A 22,137-nucleotide genomic window follows, 5' to 3' on the forward strand; every position below is an offset into this window, starting at 1 on the left:
CCCGTCGCCGTTGAAGGGTAGAAAACAGCTGAGCAACGTTCGTCTCTTGTCTCTTGCTTCATTTTATCCCACGATGATCATGGCAGCTCAGAAAAAACAGTCAATCGTCTAAGTTTCTCAGCCCTACCAGTGTCATAATACTATTTGAAATGCAACCCATTATATTATGCATTATATTCATTGAATAACTTCTTGTCGGTTGTGATTTTTTTTCCTTTGGTAAACAGACTTAAACACACAACTCTGTTATCTCTATTGATTTTTATTTATTTTAATGCGTCACAATATACAGAATAGCTCTCATGTGTGTGATAAATATTTAAACAATAATGCAATTATTTATATATCATCATATAGTAATCGTAATAACACATAACGTTTATGTATTCACATGCGTGTTTGTTTTTCTCATGCTTACAATGTAAAAATGTGAAAGTCTCAGGGGTGGATGGAGGGACTGCTCTGGTGGATTCGACAAATCCGTTATCTAAACGCAAATGAGTTAGATATGTATGCGTAATTGTGTGTGATATAATTATACATATTATATTGAACTACAATAGGCGTATTTTCTGGATCAAAACGATGAATTGCTCTCACAAAAGGCCTCATACTCAGAAGGCACGGATTTTCTCCTCTTTGTTTTAATTATTATTATCATCTTCATTTCAGACTAGACGCTTCGTAAAGCTGTGCACGTGTGATGCGGCAGACGGTGAATTAATTAATCTCAAAATGATCCGCGTTCCAAATTTTACAAAGGAAAACCTGCGTTTCGGTTTAGTCGGTGAAAATTAAACAAAATACTCTGCGGTAGGGGTGGGAGAACAATTGTTAATTCGTCTCTCGCAAACCTAAGTGAGGGTTAAAAGCAAAATCACGCATTCACAACCTGCTGAATTCATTCGATCGCTGACACAAGCACACAAATCAAATTGAGCTTCTTCAAATATTCACTTATTCTGTCAAGATTCCTTCTCAGACTAAGAAAAAAAAATCAACGACACGAACTGAGTTTTCTGCTCCTCCACAACGGGTCAGTCCAAGGCACGTTCGCCAGTTCAAAGGCCACAGAATGCGTATGTATTTACAAAAAAAGCGAACTGACGTGCGAAGTCTAACGACGAGAGTCACACACGGCTTCAAAAGGAGTAGTCGTCACTGTCGCCGGCGTAGTCCCCTGAGTCCTCGTCTCCGTCCAGGGCGGACAGATTGCTCAGGTCGGCCCACGCGTCCTCGTCCTTGGGCAGCGACCTGTTCAGTTTGAGCTGCTGCTCGGCCAGCTCGTCCAGCCGGTCAAGGTTCGGCGACAAAAGGTCTTCGTCGTCGTCGTCGTCCTCGCTCATGTCGTCGCTGTACATCATCCTGTTGAAAAGAGGCTCGTGGTTAGTTTTTACTTTGAATTTCAATTAATTTTAGCAAATCAAGGGTGCCAGAGGAGAATTGGTTTCTGGATTTATATATTTTTATTTAATTTTAAAGATTTTCCTCTGTTGCATCTTGATTTTGCCAAAACTTTAATTTCAGACATTTACGAAATAAATATAAAAGCTCTTGCTTTTCGAGACGGTCAGCAGTCTCCGCAAAGCCATGCAGTGTTTTGGCCGAATTTTGTGGTAAGCAACACTGTGTGTTTTATTGCGGCTGTGCAAAACTTTATTGTGACTAATTTTTAAAAAGGAGTGCATATACTTTAGGGGAAACGGTCGAACCTGCAGGTTCAAGCTTATTTAGATTTTAGATTGACAGTTTACAATTTTTCTTACATTTTTTTAATTAAATCATCTTGCATTTTACAAATAGGACCAAAGTCAAAGAGAGCATAAAAGCAAAATATTCAACCAATTAGAAAAAATACTACCGAAGAAGACTCTCAAAGAATGTTCCCGTCAAGAAAACGTCAAGAAAATAAATAAATTCCATTTCTTGATCTAGCGATCAGCATGAAAATAATGAAGAAATGGCTTCTTTAGCTAATTAAAATAAAAATCTCTTACGATTTAAATGTTCTCACATAAAATTTGGCATCTGCAAGGCGTTGAAATATTTTATATGCAAAAATTAGGAACCAAAATTTTAAAAAGTGCACGTTTAAGTTGAAATTTTAAAAACCAAGTGTCACTGAAGAAGTACTCCAGTGGCCAAAACTGCATTTTTTATCGTGTCAAGATATCAAATTTTACAAAAGGAAGATTTAACTGATTTAAACCCAGAAAATCGGTATATTTTTTTTAAATATGGACAGTATCGAAAATTTGGAAATTAATTTGCACAATTTTAAACTAACAGCTGAGCTTACTCTTTTCTGGTTATTCAATTATAATTAGAACTTCATTTTTAACATCTTAAAGGTCCTCAAACAGTGATGACCTTCGTGATTCAAATAAATTGTTGAGTTACTGACAGCTAAATGCCAACAAGCACTTCAAAATGCCGACAAAATTTCACCATCAGAGAATATCAAGTCAATCCTTCAAAATCTTCCTGTTGAAATATGCCACGAAATTTAAGATTTTGTTATTTTACCAAAAAATCTTCAGTTAAAATTATTAGAGCGATTAAGGCGTGTATTAGAAATGTCTAACAAATAGTCATGCAGCGTGTGAGAAAGTCATGCAAACTAGGGGTGTCTGCGGTTTTAAAAATCGCCACTTAGATAGTGCAGAGACACGCATTCGAGTTTACTTACTGCCCAACTGGGGTCGGGCTCGAACGGCTCTACTACTAAATCTCATCTGCCCTGCAACCGAGCAAGACACAGAAGAGTGAGAAGCTGGCAGACGCCGCCACCACCGACCACTAAGCCCGCGGCTGCACGACTTCCCGAATGGATGCTTTTCACATCCGCGAAGCAGGAGTGCAGTTTGCGTTTTGGTTATTTTCGGCAAAGACGAGAGGCCCGCGTGTTTGCCAGAAACTGAAAGAGTTTAGTGAAGACTTGTGTAGGTAGCTGCTTCGGGAGAGGCTGCGGCCGCATTTTCTTTTCGATTTCGCGGCCGCTCGCAACTGCGCGGTTATTTCTCAAGAATGCTTTTTTTAAATTGTACTCGGTTTCGTCTTTGCAACGTACAGGTCGTCCGGCGCGTCCGGCCCGCTCTCCTCGGCCACCAGCAGCTCGTACTCCTCGGCAGCGAACCGGTCCCAATCAGACATCTGTAAGGAAAGGCAATTTAGATTTTCTAGTCCGGGTTCTTTGCAGTTTCAATGGTGGTGATGTACTATAGAAAAGATGTACTTTCCACATCGTCCAGCTTGCAGAGCAAAGAGAAAAACGAGAAAATTAATATTTTTTTTAGTTTAATGAATAAATTTGTAGACTGTTTTAAAAATAATATTTGATTTTGAGCCAAAATACCTAGATTTTTTCAACAGTTTTAAGTAATTTAAAATACTTGAAATTTTGACTGCATTTGTAAGGAATTAAAATTAATGGAAAAACCTTATGAAACACTTACAATTGAACAATATAAACTAGAATCTGTATAAATTTAATTTTAAAATAAACCAAGAAAAATTTCAGCCATTAAAAAGATATAAAAATAAGTTTTTCACAAAGTTTCGTTTTTATTTTGAGGATTGAGATTTTGCATACCTCAGTGCCGTCGGGAGCAGACTCCCTGGGCTGCGTAGCGAACGGGTCCCTCTGTTCGTGGTCCAAGAACTTTTCGAGGTTGAAGAAGGTGTCGAAGAACAAGGGCGAAAGCTTGCACTTCTTGAGGTCACGCAGGGAGATTTTGCCGGGCACCTCCGGTCGGAGCATGTCCAGCATCTGGCAAAGGCAGTCTTCAAAGGGCAGCGTCTCCATGCCGATGGCCTCCATCCGCTGCAGCTGCTCCTCGTAGAAGTACTCCAGTTCGTACATCGATAGGAAGCCATCGCCGTCCAGATCCATGCACCTGAAATTATAATTCCAATTAAAATAAATTTTAAAACATAAAATACCGAGGAATTTCAATTTATAATTTTCAAAGGTAGGTGCAAACTGGACTTTAAACTAAATTAGATTGTTTTAGAATTTGCATATGATGCAAACTACTTATCAATTGCAGTTAAAAATATCTACATTTTTTAATTATTGAAAGAAAAATACCTGAACCAGTACTCCACAGCAGTCGGGTGCGTCTTGTCCTCCTCGGAAAGCAGGAACCAGACGAATTCTGTGTAGCTCATTCTCTCATCACCCTTCTTGGCAGTTCTCCTGCCCCGTGTCACCGCTCCCGAGAAAATTCTGTCGATCATCCTAGTCGACAAGGCTGCAAAAAACGATTCAAAATCAAATCTCAACTGCAAATAATAAAATTTACCGTGGTCGTTGTGCCTGGCCAGGTCGTTGCGGTCGATGAAGAGGTCGTGGTCGCGGTCCAGCTCCCAGAACTTGCAGTAGATGACGTAGAAGTGCTCGTAGCTGAAGAACTGCGTCACCTGGTTGATGTCCGAGGTGGCGTCCAGCTGCCGCACCGCCTGCAAAAGCTGTGACTTGCGGATCTCCGCCAGCGTTAGCCGGCCGCTCCAGGATCTGTTCGCGCAGTAGAAGATTCGGGCTATCACCTGGAATTTACAATAATTTTTTTTAATTTAAATATGAATGCTGAGGATTTTTACTTACAGTGTGAACGTATCTGGAGTGAAATTCGGTGGCCTCCTTGAGGAAGCTGAGCCCAGGGTGGGTGTCGACGACGTCCTGCACCATCGGCGCCAGGTCTTCAGGCGCCAGCCACAGCCGCTGGCCGCGGGTCATGAGCCACACCATGCGCGACGCCTCGTCGTTGCCTCCCGAGCAAATTCTATGGAAAAGATGATAAATATTTAAGCAATTAATGGTCCGAAACTGTCCAGCAATTGCGACAAACGGTAAACAAGTGAGGAAAAATGAGGTTTACTGCTTCATAAATCACGACATGTTTGGCGTTAGTGTGCAATTAAGTTGCTACGGCGAAATCGAAGGACTATATAGCTTACTTGCTCCAGAGTTCAAGGTAGGTCTGCAGCGAAACGACGCCGCCGGTCGCGTCTCCTCCGCACGCCAGGTACAGGGGCATCTTCCAGTACATCGGGAATCCGCACGCCTGCAATCAGAAGCATTCACAAAATGATTCCAGGCAAATTTATGCTAATGGAAGGCGGCAAGCGGATCTTCAGCAGTCCTTTATATGAAAATAATATTAATTTTACGATCACTCTTGCAGCAACCTGTTCTCGCTCGTAAATTTCCTAGTTTAACCGTTCTCGCCGGGGATTACATTTACTGATTCGCGTGTTTCTCGTGACTGCGAAATTAATTTCGTCTCGCTCGATAATCGGACCGATTGAAACGGCGAAAATTGATTTTAAAAGACGTGTAATTGCGGATGTTTTTCTGCAATTATATCGGCTTTGGTTTCGCATGATTGCTTTTACAAAATAATTAACTGTGTTTAAGCGTTCCTCAAGAACAATTAATTTGGTTATTTTGCGTTCAAATTGGACAAGTAATATTTTTGAGCAATTAAATCTGTCAGAATTTTTTTCTCTGGTTAAATATCTATATTATGAACACGAATCCTCGTTGCGTGGATAGTTTACTGCAGTTCAGTTCCATGAATTTATTTCAGTAAAAAGAATAAAATTGGTCGTTTGAGCAGGAATATAAAAAACGGATTATGAAATGCTAAAGTAGCAGTGCTGAAACTTGCAAATGAACGGTAAGGCCATCTGTTGACATTTTCTAACACTTTTGATTACACTTTTCAAGAGGATTTATAACTATTATCAATGTAACAACTAATCCCTCAGGATTCAGTTAAAGCTGAAATTGCCAGTAAACTTTTGAGAAAGGTAGCTTTAAATTTAGCATGCTTTCAAATGGTGAGGATTTATTTTATTTCACAACAAAGAGTTTCCCCAAAACAGTTTCATGCACCATTATCTCGACGAGAGGAATCGAAGTCTGACAAGAAAATATGGTCCAGCGATATAAATTTTGGAGAAAATTGGCTAAATTGTAGCATGCAAGGTCCTCTTTTGATTATTGCACAATTAAGAAAAAAATTATTGTGATCATTGTAGGCAACAATTCGAATAAATTTCAATTCTTGTCACGATTTAATCCCCTATAATGTCTGTGGTGATTTTTCCCAAGAGAAACATCGTCACCAAACAATCTCATAACTAAAATGTTTTATTTCCCTTTCTCAGCTGAGCAACAGGAATTTTTCAAGCGAAAACAACGATCGTCGTTTAACACATGGAAAATAATATCAAGCGGCGGCCTTAATTCACGACGGTCGTAATAAAGGCGTCGGACGGAGCTGCCAAGGGCGGCGGACAGGAGATATGCGTGTGTGGAAAAGCATATTTATCGATTGTCAACCTGCCTGCGAGTGAATTTGTCATAGAGAGAGCAGCTGAATGGGTCGACAGTCCCACACGAAATACAGTACAAAACAGTTACGAGAGGATTGAGATGCGAATAGAATTCATTGTGCCGATTCAAGGCTGCCAGAGCGCGCGGTGCAACAAGTGGATTACAATAAATAAATAGACAGAAATTACGCTGACTGGCTGCGGCTGGAGGCGCGGAGCTATTTATTTGCATGCCGAGGCAAATATTTATTCGCCCGCGTTGCATGAATGGAAGGGTGCGCCCCTGCAACCCGGGATTTATGCTAATCTTTTCGCCAGAGATGCGTATGCAAATACCGCGCCGCGGCATAAAGAGCCAGCGTGCTTTGTGTTTTAATTTAAGAGGCTTGATGCTTGTGCACCAGTAATTTGAAACAAAAAGAGCCGTTCTTTGCGTGGAATTTAAACACAACGCCTAAAATTGAATTCTGTGTGGCCCTACAACCAGGTTTCTAGAGTATGCTAAAGATCGATGTGACCCGCATTTTACAAACAAGCGCAGAAGTTAAATGTTTAAAATTGTGATAAAACTGTCTGATGATGGAAAATATGCTAAAAAAAATTGGAACAAATCCTTATTCCATTTGCTAAAGGACTGTATAAAAATTGGAAAACTTCCTTGGTTGCTGTTGATGGATCGCGACGAGAGGAATCAAAATAAAGCGAAAACATTGTGCCAAAACCTTTTGATTTCTCGAGATATTAAAAGAAATATGAAATTTTACTGTTACATACTTGGTCTTGATTTGATTATTGCACACAGTGTGACAGTGGAGATAAAAAAATGCTAAATTCCTCACAAAGAACCACTTGATCTAGCCAACAATGCAAAATGTTCATTGTTGGCCTGAAAATCTCTTTCTATTGAATTATTTGAAATCTAGTCGTAGAAATATTTTGGTAGGACAAACAAAGCATAAACTCTCCGCCTTTGTCAATTTTCGAAATGGTGACCCCGATTCGCCATAGCACAACGGATAGACGGATAAATAAATCTGTCCAATTAACACCGGCAAAGCGAAACACGAAAAGGCTCTTTTGAAAGCCAGACCAAGCTGCATTTTTATATATGCAGTTGTAAATCTCGCATTTGCGCAACAGACCAATTGCAGAGTGCATATAGCGCTGAAAAATGCGGCCTTTCGAACAGCCTTTCTGCCCATCATTGTCAGTGAAAAAAGTGAAGCATTCAAGGTTGGAGCGGAATGAATTTTCGCCCCTCGAATAAGTCGGAATCGCTACTGCTTGACCTACACTAACGTTGCCGACATTACCAAGCACATTTTCGCGATCACGAGGGCTACATTGGCACGTCACGGCCCTTTCCAGATCACCCTTGCTCGATTTTTTAGCGTCTCACGATCCAAATGATTCATGTTCTTTAGATGAAGGAAAGGAAATGACTTTAACAAAGAGCTTACTTCATAATCTTCATCAACAAACTATTCTTTTTAATGATGCAATAATTTATTTTGGCATGAGACAAGATGACATTGGCTAGGGGAATCAGCTGATCTGATTAGAGCGTTTTCAATTAATTTTAAAATAAGTCCAATCCAGAAACGTTGCAAATTTAGGCAATATTTACTATATTTTAACGATGATATTGACATGAGGTTTTTAATCATATGAATATCAAACTGTGACACTTTTTGGTGTAAGTCCCAAGCATTTTATTCCAATTTCGATTCCCCTATTTTTCAGTCTTTTTGGAATTCTATCAAAAACAATTTCCTCTTTCTCTTTATAAAGATGCATTCTTGAAAAAAGGGCCACTTTTTACGATTTCCTCTCCCCGTCTTGAAACGAGAACTTTCAAACCAGCAATAATAACTGCTCTCATCCTAAACATAACTCACAGTAACAATTCGAAATTACATTGATCAAGCGCAGCTAGATTTGCGTTTCCCAGGGCACGTTACTGCTCGCTGGCCGGCGCCAGGAGAAAATTGCACTTGTGTAATTCCCAGTCGGTTCAGCGGCGCTTGAAACCTTCAATAATTGAGATTCAGAGTGTTGTGCGTGTACGTGTATGTGTGTGAGCGCCGTGTACGGAGCCAAGTACGTAAACGCATCCACGCTGATCGATTTATTGAGTGTGAAGGAGCACGACGATTTCGCCGAGAGCGCAACACGCATTTGCATCGGCCGACAAATCGCCTCGCTAATGATATTTTCACGCTGCGGCCGCGGCCGGGAAGATTTCTCGGCACTTGCGCAACGGCTGCTTTGCAGAAAACTAGACTGGGATTTTTCCTCTATCACTTCTTGTCTATAAAACGCTGATTGGTTGCTGGACTTATGGATTTAAATGAAAATATTAATAAAAAAATTGTCTAGAAGTTTTCTCGGTGGAAGGTCACAACAAGAGCCTGCATGCCAGAAAACGAAACTTCTTGGCAGCGACAGGAAGGTCAGACCGATTTCCTCGCGGCTGCAACAAAAATTTGTCCCAATTATCCACGCGGGATTCGATTTCGGACTCATCGCCTTGATACTCCATGTACGGCTGCGTGTTATTATCACCATCTTTTCGGACTGATTAATTTAATTGAACGCACGGCCTCTACCCAATTCCGCGCGGCTCGGTTTCCACTGCACTCGCTGCTGGCGATAATTTCATGCGACATGTGTCAAAAGTTACGTCACAAACGCGGCAAGCAGTGCGGATCAAGGTCCCCCGCACACCAGCAGGCCTCACCTGCGCGCCGTCCAATCGAGTGAGAACGAAGTCGGCCCGACCCGTCCGCACACCATCATTTTGCAACGAAAATTGTCATTCCAGTTTCTGCAGAAATCAAAAGAGTCGAGTTTTCTCCCGAGACGCAAGGGAAAAAATAGAAAAACTCCGCCTCATAAATTGTGCACTTCTTGTCTTTGGTCACACCTTGAAAAGTGTTGACCGAGCGTCGTTGCAGTTTATTTTTATCAGCGTGCGCGGCGTTATTTTTCCGCTCAAAAAATAATCGGCAGATAAGCGGCGTCTGCTGGCGAGGAAAGCCCGGCTGCTGCCATTTTCCCGAGGGCAAACTGGTTTCGGTGAGCTGCACCGCGAGCCTACGCAAAAATCGCAAAAGCTGGACTGCTTCTTCGTATACTCTGAGCATTTTATATATTTTTATACTGTCGCTCGCGTTTCTCGAGCGACGATAACGTTCATTATTCTCCCATCGCCAAATATTTGCAGGCAAAAACAGAAGAAATTTGTTTGGAGATAGCCAAAATTAAACATTACACAAGGCTCAATTAGCTAAGCGCTACTAGAGTGCGAAGGTAAACAAACATGCGTGCACTATTTCAAAAACAATTCGCACCACGGCCAAAACAAGTTGATTTTCGTACTGGTATAACAGTAGAGTTGCGTGTTTGGAAAGCCCATAGAGTGGCCCGTTTTCAGCGAGCCGACGCCAACATTGCACAAATTGGCTAATTAATATACGTGGATTGAAAAAGTTAGCACCTAGGCGTTAATTGAGAGCGGCAACAGAGGGAAAATAAAAATGTTGTGATCAGAGTGGGTTGGGAATTTTAGACAGTCGGCGATTTTTCTGGACGTCTGGTTTACTTTAAGACATTATTTGAGCACAAAAATACCTCGATTCGAAGCCGCCAGTAGATAGCGCCAGTGGTTATTTTAGATTTTAACAGCGGGGACAAAATTCGTGCGACGCGCAGATATGGCGTCCAGTGGAGTAAAACGGTAACGTTAAAATGCGTAAAAAAAACAAATTTTCGTCAATATTGTGACATAATTTGCATTACTTGAACTAATTGTGTCTTTTGGATCGTAAAAACAAACTCTTGACACTCGTACGGCAATCCAAAGAGAGCTTTTGGTTTCCACATTCAGACGCCATATTGGATCTGCGCAGTGGGAACCAATTTTATCGCTAATTTTTACGGCAATGTCACTGCGGTTCCATATTCATTGTGAACTCTGCACTGAAAATAATTTCTTTTGAGGTGCTTAAGCCAAAAATCTGTCCAGCTAACCGCCGTAGAAACGTATAAAAACAATTTTTGAAAATAAAAAAAACATTTTGTGTGTAAAATCGCAGTGGAAATGTTAGGTTTTAAAATGGGAAGCATACGGTGGTGCCATCTGTTTGCGGCATAAAACGATATAAAAAGCAAAAAATGGTGAAAAGAACTAATTTTAAGCCACAAATTAAAAATCACCTAAAACTGTCTTCAGAGCCCAAAATTTGATTAATTTGCGTTGAAATTAATCAATATTGCTAAATTAAATTTTTAGGCTCTATTTAAAAGAACTGCAAGTCGCTACTGAAACTGAATTTTTGGCCAGAAGATCAATAAAACAAATTGCTCAGAAAACCATCAAAACCATTAGTCATATTTTTATCTAAAAGATACCTCGTCTTAAATTCCCAGCCCTTTAAATTACTGTCAAAGCGCGAGAAATGCAAACACAGTAGCAAACACTGTGTGCGAAGACACAATGGACGCGATTATCGCAGGCTTGTTTGTAAAATTAATGAGTGAAAATTCGCACGAGAAACTCGAATTCCTGCGGCGTCCGCGCGCGAGGTCATGCTCCTTTCATTGCGCCGCACACGACTGCGCGCGGGAATTAAGATAAGCGGCCGATGATAATTGTTGCATTTAAAGCGCGCGTGGGAATTTTATTTATCCGCCGCACTTGTGTTCGTTCGCCTTTGGGAATAAAAGAATGGACGCGAGCGTGAAACCGAGCCGCAGAGAAAGACGATAATGGCGCATTAATGGGCGCAATGCATCATTCTTATTATTGAGAAAGTGATCTCGCGAGAGCGCACTCTGTTTGTGCCGAGTGTATGAATTATTAAACAACGAGACGAGTGCACGGGCTCGCCGAGAGCGATATGAATCTGTTAATTGGCGATTGTCCACCTTTCCCCACCTGAACAGCCGTTGCAAAATCGCAAATAATGTTCCGGCAGGAAAACAATGTTTCAAAAGGTCACACTTAAATTTCTCCAAAGCTCAAAAGGTGAAAAATGCAGTGGAATTCTAAAACAAAAAGGTACTCTGCTCATCCACAAATAAAATCGGTTGTATTTTTTAATATGGTGCTCCAGCTGATGTAGCCGGCTTGATTTTATTGATTTTCAGACGGTTAGCTACTGAAAATAAATCTTGACACCTCATTTAATCTTAAGAAGTAATATTTGTTGAAGTGACAGATCAAAATTTTAAACGGTTGAATTTGTTTAACGCTCGTGTCCTTGGAAGAGGCTATTTTTGCGCAGCTCATGAGTTTAGAAATTATTGCAAACCACATTGATTTTACTTTAAATTAGCGTTTAAATTAAAATAAAGAGTATTGTACCTGCAAAAGATTTTTCAACCTTTTCCGCTGCTCAAAATGACGCAATCTCTCGATTTATGTAATCAGATATCATCGCCGCAGTCAGGAAAGAAAAATAAATTGTTTCACTTTCCAATTACATTGTGTTTATTTGCGTTTTATTTGCATCGAGACTTGACCAATAAGGATATCCCCGGTTGAACTAGCGTCGCCGCTGCGAGGCATGCTAATTTGAGCCACTATTAGCATTATTTATCAATCCTTGAAATCGATTCTGCAGGGCACGGTTGCCTTTTTTAAAAACGCACGTCTACACGTAATACAGGCACTGGCTTTCGGGTGTCTTGACAAATCATCAACCAGGGCTCGCGTAAATCCACAGGGCCAACGAATGCGTGTCAGCGAGTCAATCTATCTTAAGGTCAATATTTACTTTTCGCCAATGATATGGATATATTATTCAAATTGCAAAGAAAAAACGTATTAGGATCGTTTTAAAAAAAATTTTAATGGTGAGCTCTGGGTTTTTATTTATTTTGATTTGCAGGTGATAACAGAAATTGAATTTGGACATTCTTTGCTTGCTGAAAGAAGGCCAAATAATTTACTTTTTAGGCTTTTCTCAAGCACTAGTTGAAGCCCTCGTAATGATTTATTAATTTTCGAAAGTAAAATTAGGTTTTGAGATTTGAAACAATTTACACTCTTGGACATGTGGATCAGTGCGTGGATCTAGCTTTTAAGCAAATAATATTTTTAAAAATGAGGTAAATGTCCAGATTCAATTCTTTAATCATGTGTGCTTGACTAGGATGCTGTGATGAACTTAAATAAATAGTTTTAATGGTATTTAGAATTATTCCTGAATTTCGCAATAAAATTATTAATTTGACCGAAACCGAAAATAACTAATAAATAAACAGGTGATATTATAATTTGCAATTTGATTCAAAATTTAACAGTATTGGGAAATTATGGCAGACTCACCATTTTCGCCCAACTCACACTTCTCGCTAGGATAGGGATTAACATTGAATCTTCCCATCAGAGCGAGAAGTGTGAGTGAGCGGAAAGTGTGAGCCCCCCATATATAAATTAAATCAAACTTAATATATACAAAAATATTAATAATGTATAAAATAAAAACAAATAACGCAAAGAATTAAAATTTTAATAATAAAAGATAAAAAATAATTAAGTTTAATATTTAGCAAAACACAATCAATAAAAAATAAATTGCCATTTTAGTTGTGACAAGAAAAAAATGCTTATTTAAACAATTTGATCTATTAATAACTATACTATATCATCTGTTTGTAAATTACTCTGTTAAAATTACTTCTTGTCTGGCGAGAGAAATTATTGAATTGGCTGCTCCTCCGTCGACGGCGGCGGCGGCGGGCAAAGGGTGTGTTCGCTGGGAGTGATAAAGAAAAAAGGGACGCACCTTGGCGATGTCTGCGAAGTTGTCTCTGGTAGCTCTCTCGGCGGGGAAGGTCTTGAAGAGCGCGATGACCGCGTGTCTCGCGGCTTCGTGTTCGTGTTGCGGTGGTGGCCGTCCGCGTGGGAAGTGGAACCTGTTGGGCACACAACACACACACGCGCGTTACATTCAGTATCAACAGCAGAAAGAGAGAAAGAGAGAGAGAGAGGCACCGGGAAAATACGAAAAAAATATGCACGAGACGACGTGGACAGCCGGATTCGCGTGGCCTTCGAAATTATGAATATAATCTCAAATCGGGGCCTTTCAATTTCAGCTCCAAACTGGCGCTGATGGGCGGGCATAATCAGACCTGCTGATTTTCGGCTTTAATTGACTTTGTTGCGCGAGAGAGGCACTCTGCGCGCGTGGGCTTCCGTTTCTTTTCGCCTGAATTTCACTCGAGCGAGATTCGAGATTGCGAATTCAACGGCCAGCAGTGATGACTTAACTAAATATCAATTAAATAACCGCCCAAACCGGATTCCTACTTGAAGCTAAATATTCTTGTTCAATTTTAGAGCTGTTTTCATTGAAAATTAAAAAAATATATATATTTCCAATGCTTTCAACAATTTAATGTATATTCATCTTTAACTGTCCCCATCTATTTTTGGCTAGAAATTTGGGGTTTATTAAAAAGTTTGTTAATTTTTGCCCTTGACGAGTTCAAGAAACGAAAAAAATCATTTCGGTTTTGACCTTTTTCTGGATCTAACAAACGCCATTTTGGACAGTAGTGCGCAGTTAAAATGATCTGATTGTGAGAATGACTCTATTTATTAGTTTATGACGGGAAATATGAAAAAAATTCGCATAAATTTCGAAGAAATATATTTCGCAAAAAAAAAACATCTTAGATTTTAACCACTTCCAGCAAGAAACCCAATAAAGCATCACTTTTATGACAGCACCTCTGGACGCTCTCACGCAACGAAATTAGCCGTGGGAAGGCCAAAAGTTGCAGGGCAAAAATTAAACAAAACAAATTTGTATTGGGCCAATTCATCGGCTGAAAGTATGCTGGCGAGAAACAGCAATAAAGCGGCGATTTTTATTGCGGCATAATGAGCCGAAATCTGGTCCTAAACGCACGGCCCGGCGCTGCTGTTGACGCGGAGAGGCATTTCCTGTGCACGCGCGCTCGCGCGCGCGCGCACGCTCAAGGGTCTCTGGCGAGCGAGACCCGCCCTGAAAGGAGCAGGCGAGAGTGGTGCATTAAAGGTTTATTTTTTACAGCAGCCCACGCACGCGGCCACTCGAATGTATAGTGTAATAATAATATTCACCTGCTAATCTGCAGCTCGGCCGCCGGCCGCGCCTCTCGTTTCGATTTCTGCCTGCGCTTTTTATGAGCTAAGGGACATCTCCGCTTTTATTATTTATTTCAACTGTGCTGCTGGCCGACTCTTGATTTGCGACGAGTCATCAAGATACACACGCGGCGAGAGGCACGTGGGCGTTCGCTTTTTATCCAACGTGAGAAACTCGCCGGGCTCAACTCAAATGTCATTCCAAATTATGGCTTCCCTCTGTGCTCTTTGTGCCAGACGACTTGATCTACTTAATTGTTCCTCTATGTTAGCAGCAAAACTTGTTTCTTAATTTGCGTTGAAAATTAATTGAAGAAAATTTAGTGGCTTTAAAAAAATCAAGTTGGTATAATAAATTGTTTTTTATTTTATTATTTTTAAAACTGCAAAAATGCATTAGTTTATCTTAAAACTGTGATTTTTTTATATATTTTCCAACTTTTGCTGGAGAAATAAACTAATTTTAACTGAGTAATCTTTCTAAAACAAGGCCTCAATAAAGCCAAAAATTTCAAGAAAATTAACTGCATTTTATTTTTAAATGGCAATCACTAGTCGGAAATTAAGGACCAAAATCGATAAGAGCAACAATAAAAGTCAACCAAGTATTTATTACCATTTTTAGCTAAAAAATCTTTAGTAAATAATGCATGGTTTTAATGGTTTTAAATGGAAAAAATTTCGCAATCCAAGTTTTAACATTTAGCTCATTTTCTTCCCAGCCCACTCGCAATTTCGAATAAGGTGACCAATTTAAATTGAAACCGGCTAGCACCTGCGAATAAATCACTTTTCACACCTTTTGAACGCCGCACGGTAATTAACGCGTCGTGCTTTTTCAATCGGTAACGCAGGATTAAATGTATATGGCACAGGAGGTGCGGCTTTCCTTCAAAGGCATGTTATTATCAACCTGGATTGATTTTTTCTCATTCCGCACAGCAAATCACGGTACATACAGGGTGCCCCGTAACATGACTAACCAAGGGAAACGGAGATTAAATTTATTCTCCATGAAACTTCACGTTGCCTGCTCTTTAAAATCAGTTAGCCGCAACTACTGTTTCCGAATTACTGCAAATCTAGAACAGTGAGCCTAACTGATATTTAATTTTTCGTAAAATTCAGTTGCAAGACATAATTTTGCAAGGAACCTGTTAAGAATTGAATTTATTACATAATTTTTTATTATAGGCTTGATGCAAAATATTTCATGGCCATTTTTTTTAAAAGCCTTAGGTGCCGAAACAGTTGGTGACCATTACGAGAACCTGATGCGAAGCTAATTTTTCACCTCTTCCACCTCTCCAGAATTCAAATTCGTGGAATCTAGATTAAACCCAGTTTGATTACAATCGGGCTGGCCTGTAGCAGATTAAAAGTCGCGGTAGATGACGAAACCGAGAGCAAGCAGGAGTGCACATGGTGCGTGGAAATTAATTACATTGAATTCAAACGCGCGCGCGGCGGCGACATTGAGGCTTGACACTTACACAGCTCCACGCAGCCGATGAATTATTATTGTGAAAAAAAATATCAACGCTCGCACGTGCTAAGAAGTATGCATGTTGTGTGTGTGTGCAGAGAGCGGCTTCGAAAATAAAAATAAGCCTCAAGTGCGTGGGCTGCGGACGGTCGGTCGGTTGGTCGGCGGCTGCTCAAATCATGTCCATTAAATCGAATGGTTGCGGCTAGAAGCAACTCATTGATTCATTAAGAGAACGGTACCAGGCATTTTATTATTTGCATTGAAATTCATACTACGCGAGCATTCCGTTTGTATAGAGAAGGAGCATCAGGAAATGTTGTTTGTGTGCTAGGATTTAAAAGGCAATTTTACAGTTTGTGGTGCGTAAACAATAATTAATCCGGTCTTTGCGAATATAATCCGCCACGACAGGCGTATTCAGTTAAATGGCACACGTTTTCAATTTGAGAGACGATAAATTCGGATGCAATAATATCATATTTTTGCGCGATTCGGGATCCACCCAGAAGATTTGCATAAGAAGCAGTGATATTTAAAGGCATAAATTTTCGATTTTGCAGGGCGCGGCTTGCGATTCGAAGATTGTGACGTCACCGGCCGAGCCTTTTAAACTGCTCTCGCGACAAATTGGCTTTGCAGGCCGAAAGTGCAGTGGAAAACTCACCTGGGAATCGGCGAATGGTGACTTCTGAGGGCATGGTTCGCGTTTGGAGATCCTCTGGATGAAATATCATTTCGATCTCGCGGCGTGTAGGTCTGCAACATGGACAAGAGACGAGTGTAAATCTCCACCCAAGACATGCCGATCGGAATTACCCGGTTATTACACAGTTTATTAGAAAGAAAACATAAATCGCGCGCAGCGGTCGCCGGATTACCCGCCGAACGATCAAACTTTTAAGTCATCCACTCGTTTTGTAAGTGAATTTATATCACGCGCGGCGGCGCCGACTCTGTCTGCGTGTATGTAAACGGCAATTGATTTACTTTTAGTTTTAAATCACCTGCCCACCCAGACGGGTATTAGGAAGAACAGTTTGATAAACATTAATGAAAGGAATATCGTTAAAATCAATATTATTTTTATGATCATGAGCCTTTTTTGCTGTTAAAGTTTTGAACAGTAAATTAAATCGGTTTTTTCCAGTTGAATTTTTATCCACGGTTTTTAATAAAAATCATGGGAAAATGGCGGTTGAACATCGGAAAAAAAGGGAACTCCTTAAATTTTATTACAGAATGAGGCCAAAAAGAAGAGATTGAATCAAAGATTAAATCCTATAAACTGGTTTGTATTTTTGAATAAGGGAAATAGATTTTAAGTGGATTAATGCTGCAAAAAACTGGAAAAACCTTGTTAACAATGCATAAAATTATCCCTAAGGATACAATTAAAGCCAAAATTAGGGCAGAAATTTGTTGAAAAAGTGGCTTCAATTTAAGTTAGCACGCTTTTCAAGTGGTGAGAACTGCATAACGTATCCCTACTTGAAATATTTCGTTATTTCACAATGGAAAGAGTTTCCCTGAAAATTGTCAAACGCCGTTGGACTGATCTCAAAAACAGGAATCAAAATCTGCCAAAAATATGGTCAAGCGTTGTAAATTTGGGGGAAATTGATAAAATATGAATTTAAACTGCAGCAGTCCTCTTTTGGTTAATGCACATTGTAGAATAAACTGTCTAAACTACCTATTTGATCAACTGTTAACAATAAATTGTAGCAAAAATCAAATTGTTGCCCTGCATCAATCCACTTTCAATGGAAATCATTTGCAACAGTAAAGATTTCTAAAAAAAAACATAATTATTTATTGTTTGCTATATGTTAATTTTATCCAGCTGTGCTATTTTGCAATATAAAATTCCTCTGAATCGGCTCATTTTATGGCTGCTGACTAATTCCCATCATAAACGTCCGATATTTCCTTGCCACAAAAGAGCTTATGGCGGAAAAATAGAAACTGCTGCTCTAATACGATGTATTTGCTTGGCAAAACTAACCAACCATCAAAATCTTGTGAAATCTGCGGACGTGATTAAACAGAAATTTTGCTCAGCTGTCTCGTAGTGTACGAAGTGCATCATGCACGCACAATTGAGCATACTTGCAGCGCGCGGCGACGCAATCAGACAAACAAGTAGAGAGTCTTTGTCAGCCCGAGTCATGTTCACGAGAACAAACAAATCAAATCAATCAGCTTGCACAAACAAACATACGGCGTGTCCAACCAAAGTGACGCAACCCGCGTAATGACCATTCTGGCATTAACAAACATACAGACATACTCACACGCGCATGCACGAAAGCGGATTAGACCGCGAGTGCAGGTGCATCTCTCTAATTTATGCGATTAAGGATCGTTCGGACGCGCGCGCGTGACCCGCACTGCCTGCTTGCACAATTACGCGTCCCTCTAGTAGTACAAAATAAGTGTCTTGATGTCTGTGTGTGTGCTGTATTAGCCTAAATGGGAGAGATAGAAAGAGAGACACGGACCAATTTTCTATACACGGCGGGGCAGAGAGAGTGCTGCATGCCCAATGATCGGGTCAGGAAAGCTCTCCACTTTTGTTCTCGTTGCCTCATCTCAAGTCAGTCGTCAGATAATCAAACTCTACCCGCCGCACAATTGCCGTCCTGATTGGCGATTGTTATACATATTTAGTCTGCGTGTCTTTACATGACCTGACGTAATTAAAAATGCTGAAACAATGAAAGAGGTTTCGTGCTTTCTGTTTTGATGAACGGCAAGAATTTCATTCAAATTTTTGCGGGTTTCTTTTCCTATGATGGGCTGAATTTGTATCGGGACATTCCAGCTGATTTTACTTTGTTTCCTTATTTCATTAAGTTTAGGACAAGCAGCGGGGTCCAGATGTGCGATAAAATTAGTTCGCACTGCGCAGATCCAAGATGGCGTCTGAATGAGGGAAACAAAAAGCTCTCTTTGGATTGCCGTACGAGTGTCAAGAGTTTGTTTTTACGATCCAAAAGACACAATTAGTACAAGTAATGCAAATTATGTCACAATATAAACCAAAACTTGCTTCTTTTTGCGCATTTTCACGTAACCGCTGTTTCGCACCACACTCCACCGGACGCCATATCTTCGCGTCACACGAATCTGGACTCCGCTGAGGACAAGGAATAAATTCTTTACATTAATTCCTCAACTATAACGTTAGGATGAAAATCTGGAGGAATGGCCGATTGTTTGAATATTATCGTAAGATTTGTAAGAGCGGTCAATTAATTGGCAACCTAGTAAGAATTACAAAAATTGAATCAGTCAAAATCGAGCCTAACAACATCTTAAACTTTCAACCTGGCGGTTTTTACTCTAATGAAAATGCAAATCAGCACTCTAATGATTGGCAATAGTATTTTATAGTGCCTGAATCTAAACGCGGTCAGGAACAAATTGATACTCCTATCAAGCTTCTGTGCCAAAAGGCCGCGCTCTTCAGATAGCCCAAAATGCAAAGGCAATTAAGCGACTTTTAAGGCGCGGGGTCACTATACACACAAAAAGGAATCCATTTTATCTAAATGCCTTTTTCGGTGGCGAACGGCGCGGCGGCGAATCGCGACCGTTTGTGATAAAGAGTCAATTTGCAAATTTACGATCGTGCTGTTGTCGGACCAAGGCCACGAAGCGACATCAAATAATAGTAATTTCCCCGGCATCGACGCGACCTTTAATCGGCAGCTGTGGTCCGTCGGGCCAAAAGCGCGCGGCGAGGGCAAGACTCGGACGCTTGATATGGGTGGGAATGGGCCTAATTGCCCGCTTAATTACCCGGCCCCGGCGACGGCCGATTAAATTCTGCGGAATCCGCCGCGCAAGAGCGTTTCTCGTTTTGCAAATATGGAAAACAGAAGCTGTTTGCGGCGAATAATCTGGCGCCAGCGCGGAATGCGAGAGACGGTCGTTTTCGGAGATACAAGCGTGCGCTTACATATGTCAATGAGTGTGTATATGCAAGACGTACTCACTCTTCTAGAGCCCCGAGCCAGCCAAACGGACTAAAACTGACCACACTTTTGCTACTTTGTCTGTGAATTTATGATAATCTTGAACGTGGATTTGTGTATGACTTGAATTCCTCATTTCTTGATCCATTCGACGGTGTAAAAGGCTTGTCAACTTACTTGGAAAATAATAAGTCACTTCTTTAAAGTAAAGAAAGTAATATTTGGCTTCTGATTCACAGAAGGAAAAATGCAAACAAATTTTTCCTGAGAGATTTGAGCAGGCCTCCATCGATTTGAATATATAAGATGTTTCGTACGAAATTAATTAGTTTCCTTAGTATTTATTTTCAATTAAGGTCATGAAGCTCAGGGTTCCAATTTGAGCTAAACGAGGCCTCGTCGCTCGCCTAGTGCTAGTCGAGTTGTGACGCAAACGCGCGCACCGTGGTCAAGTTTACCTGCATTGCTGTTTTCGTTTCAGTGTGCAGTGTGAATATAGGCGATGCATGAGCGGTGTTTTGTAACTATCTCGTTTCTCGCCACTCGGCATTTTAGGAATTTAGAAACTGAAACGGCACGCTGAGTGAGAGAAGAGAGAAAAAATAACAGATCTAGATTACTGCGGTGCAGCGTGGCAGGTGTGTCAAATGAAAATAGAAATAATGCCTCGTTTAGGAAACTGAAAATGACGAAGATAGCTCGCACGTTCAATTTCGAGTGCGTTTGTTATGAAAGTGCGGCTGGCCGAGCGGTTGACGACCTCATTTGCGCTGCAAGGCGACAGTGGATTGCCATCTTGGAGCGATTATGGCTCAAGCAGACGGAATATCTGGCTATATGATAATAATGTGCCAAACTGGTAAACCAGAAATACATATTATCGGGGATTCAACCGGTTTAGTCCTTAACTTAATTATTAAAACAAATTTCAAACCTCGTCGTCGTCAGACCACACATCGCTCCAAAAGCAACAGCGAACCATTTTTAGTCTACTGCGAGTATTATTTACATTTTAATATAAAGCGTATAAATATGCACTGAGTCAAAATATTCTGAGCATTTTTTATAAACAATAAATATTTTGGGGAAGTTTGTTATCTATATTTCCATGTTGTTCGAAGTAACATTGAAGTTATTTTCTTTAACGCACAAGCAACTATACAAATCTCTGTCATGATTGTCTTTGCCAAAAAAGAGATTTTGACCAGATATCCTCTCAGAAAATAAGGACAAATAATTGCAAGTTTTAAATCATAAAAAAAGATTTAAAGTGGCTTGAACTGGATTCTGTCTATAGCGGAAAAGTCTTGGAGTCCTTGGACCAATTCCATTTCAAGCTGTTTGGGTTTGGTTCCTTTTGAGGAGAACGCAAAGTTTCCGCGAGCGGCCAACTCCCATAGAGCATCATCTCGGATGTGGAGTTGTGGACACCAGAGATTCGCGACTCTGCGGCCTCCATACTCTGTGCAATTTGGCGAGGGCAAATTGGCGCCGACCAAAAAGTAAAATACCGAAAGGAAAATGAAAGCAAAGCTGGCTGGTTGGCTGGCGGCAACCTTTGACTCACGCGTGGGTCGAAAGTCGTGAGAATTGAAACCTTTGCACCATCATTATTTGCCTTTTCGACCATCCTTGAGTGTCACTTATGTTTTGATTTCTCATAGCGAAAAGGCCGTAAATTAAGTATCACCGCGAATGCGTGGACGACGAGGATGTGCACGCGGAACGCAGACCGGACGAAAACAACGATTGCATGGCTTTTGAGGCGTTGCGAGAAACAAAAGTTGCTAGTTTGAATAGTAGAAAGTTAGTTTTGTTTATTTGATTTGCCTGCCTGCTTATTTAATGAATGATTTCTGATGGCCATCAAACTGCGTGATGCAAGTCGAGGTTTTCACGTTATGGCAGTCTTCTATGAAATTCGAATTTTTAACAACAATAATTAAAATAAGCAAATAAAAATTGGATGATAGCCAAATTTGCACCACTGATTTTTTATAGAGCAGTATGAAAGGTGTTTATAACCTTCCCTTGTATTGAGCGGGAAATCTTCGTTTTTTTTTAAAAATATATTAATCGAGATGTGTTCAATTCATTCTGATCAGATAGAAGCAAGATGGCGGCTGCCAGGGCCTTCCAGCTGTTCTTGTTATTTTGTTTCAATTGAGTTTGAGACTAAATTC

The 22,137-nt window shown here is 40.4% G+C and overlaps 1 protein-coding gene across 8 annotated transcripts in view; it reads right to left on the minus strand.

Annotated features, from left to right (window-relative positions):
- Positions 1–242: 242 nt before the first annotated feature.
- LOC135938002 (uncharacterized) overlaps positions 243–22,137 on the minus strand; it is an 85,290-nt gene continuing 63,395 nt past the window's right edge. For 5 of the 8 annotated variants that reach the window (XM_065481474.1, XM_065481473.1, XM_065481472.1 and 2 more), the window contains 10 exons: positions 16,639–16,730; positions 13,137–13,266; positions 4,960–5,066; positions 4,607–4,784; positions 4,305–4,548; positions 4,091–4,253; positions 3,593–3,896; positions 3,240–3,251; positions 3,071–3,153; positions 243–1,365 (listed from right to left, as the gene is read on the minus strand). In XM_065481474.1, the coding sequence (XP_065337546.1) occupies positions 1,143–1,365; positions 3,071–3,153; positions 3,240–3,251; positions 3,593–3,896; positions 4,091–4,253; positions 4,305–4,548; positions 4,607–4,784; positions 4,960–5,066; positions 13,137–13,266; positions 16,639–16,730 (1,536 nt within the window). In that variant the 3' untranslated portion in view covers positions 243–1,142. Of the gene's footprint in view, positions 1,366–2,689; positions 2,741–3,070; positions 3,154–3,239; positions 3,252–3,592; positions 3,897–4,090; positions 4,254–4,304; positions 4,549–4,606; positions 4,785–4,959; positions 5,067–13,136; positions 13,267–16,638; positions 16,731–22,137 lie in introns of all 8 variants that reach the window. The other 3 variants (XM_065481475.1, XM_065481476.1, XM_065481469.1) reach the window with 3 other exon arrangements.

The sequence above is a fragment of the Cloeon dipterum genome, chromosome 2, assembly GCF_949628265.1.
Source record: "Cloeon dipterum chromosome 2, ieCloDipt1.1, whole genome shotgun sequence".
NCBI classification, from domain to species: Eukaryota; Metazoa; Arthropoda; class Insecta; order Ephemeroptera; family Baetidae; genus Cloeon; species Cloeon dipterum.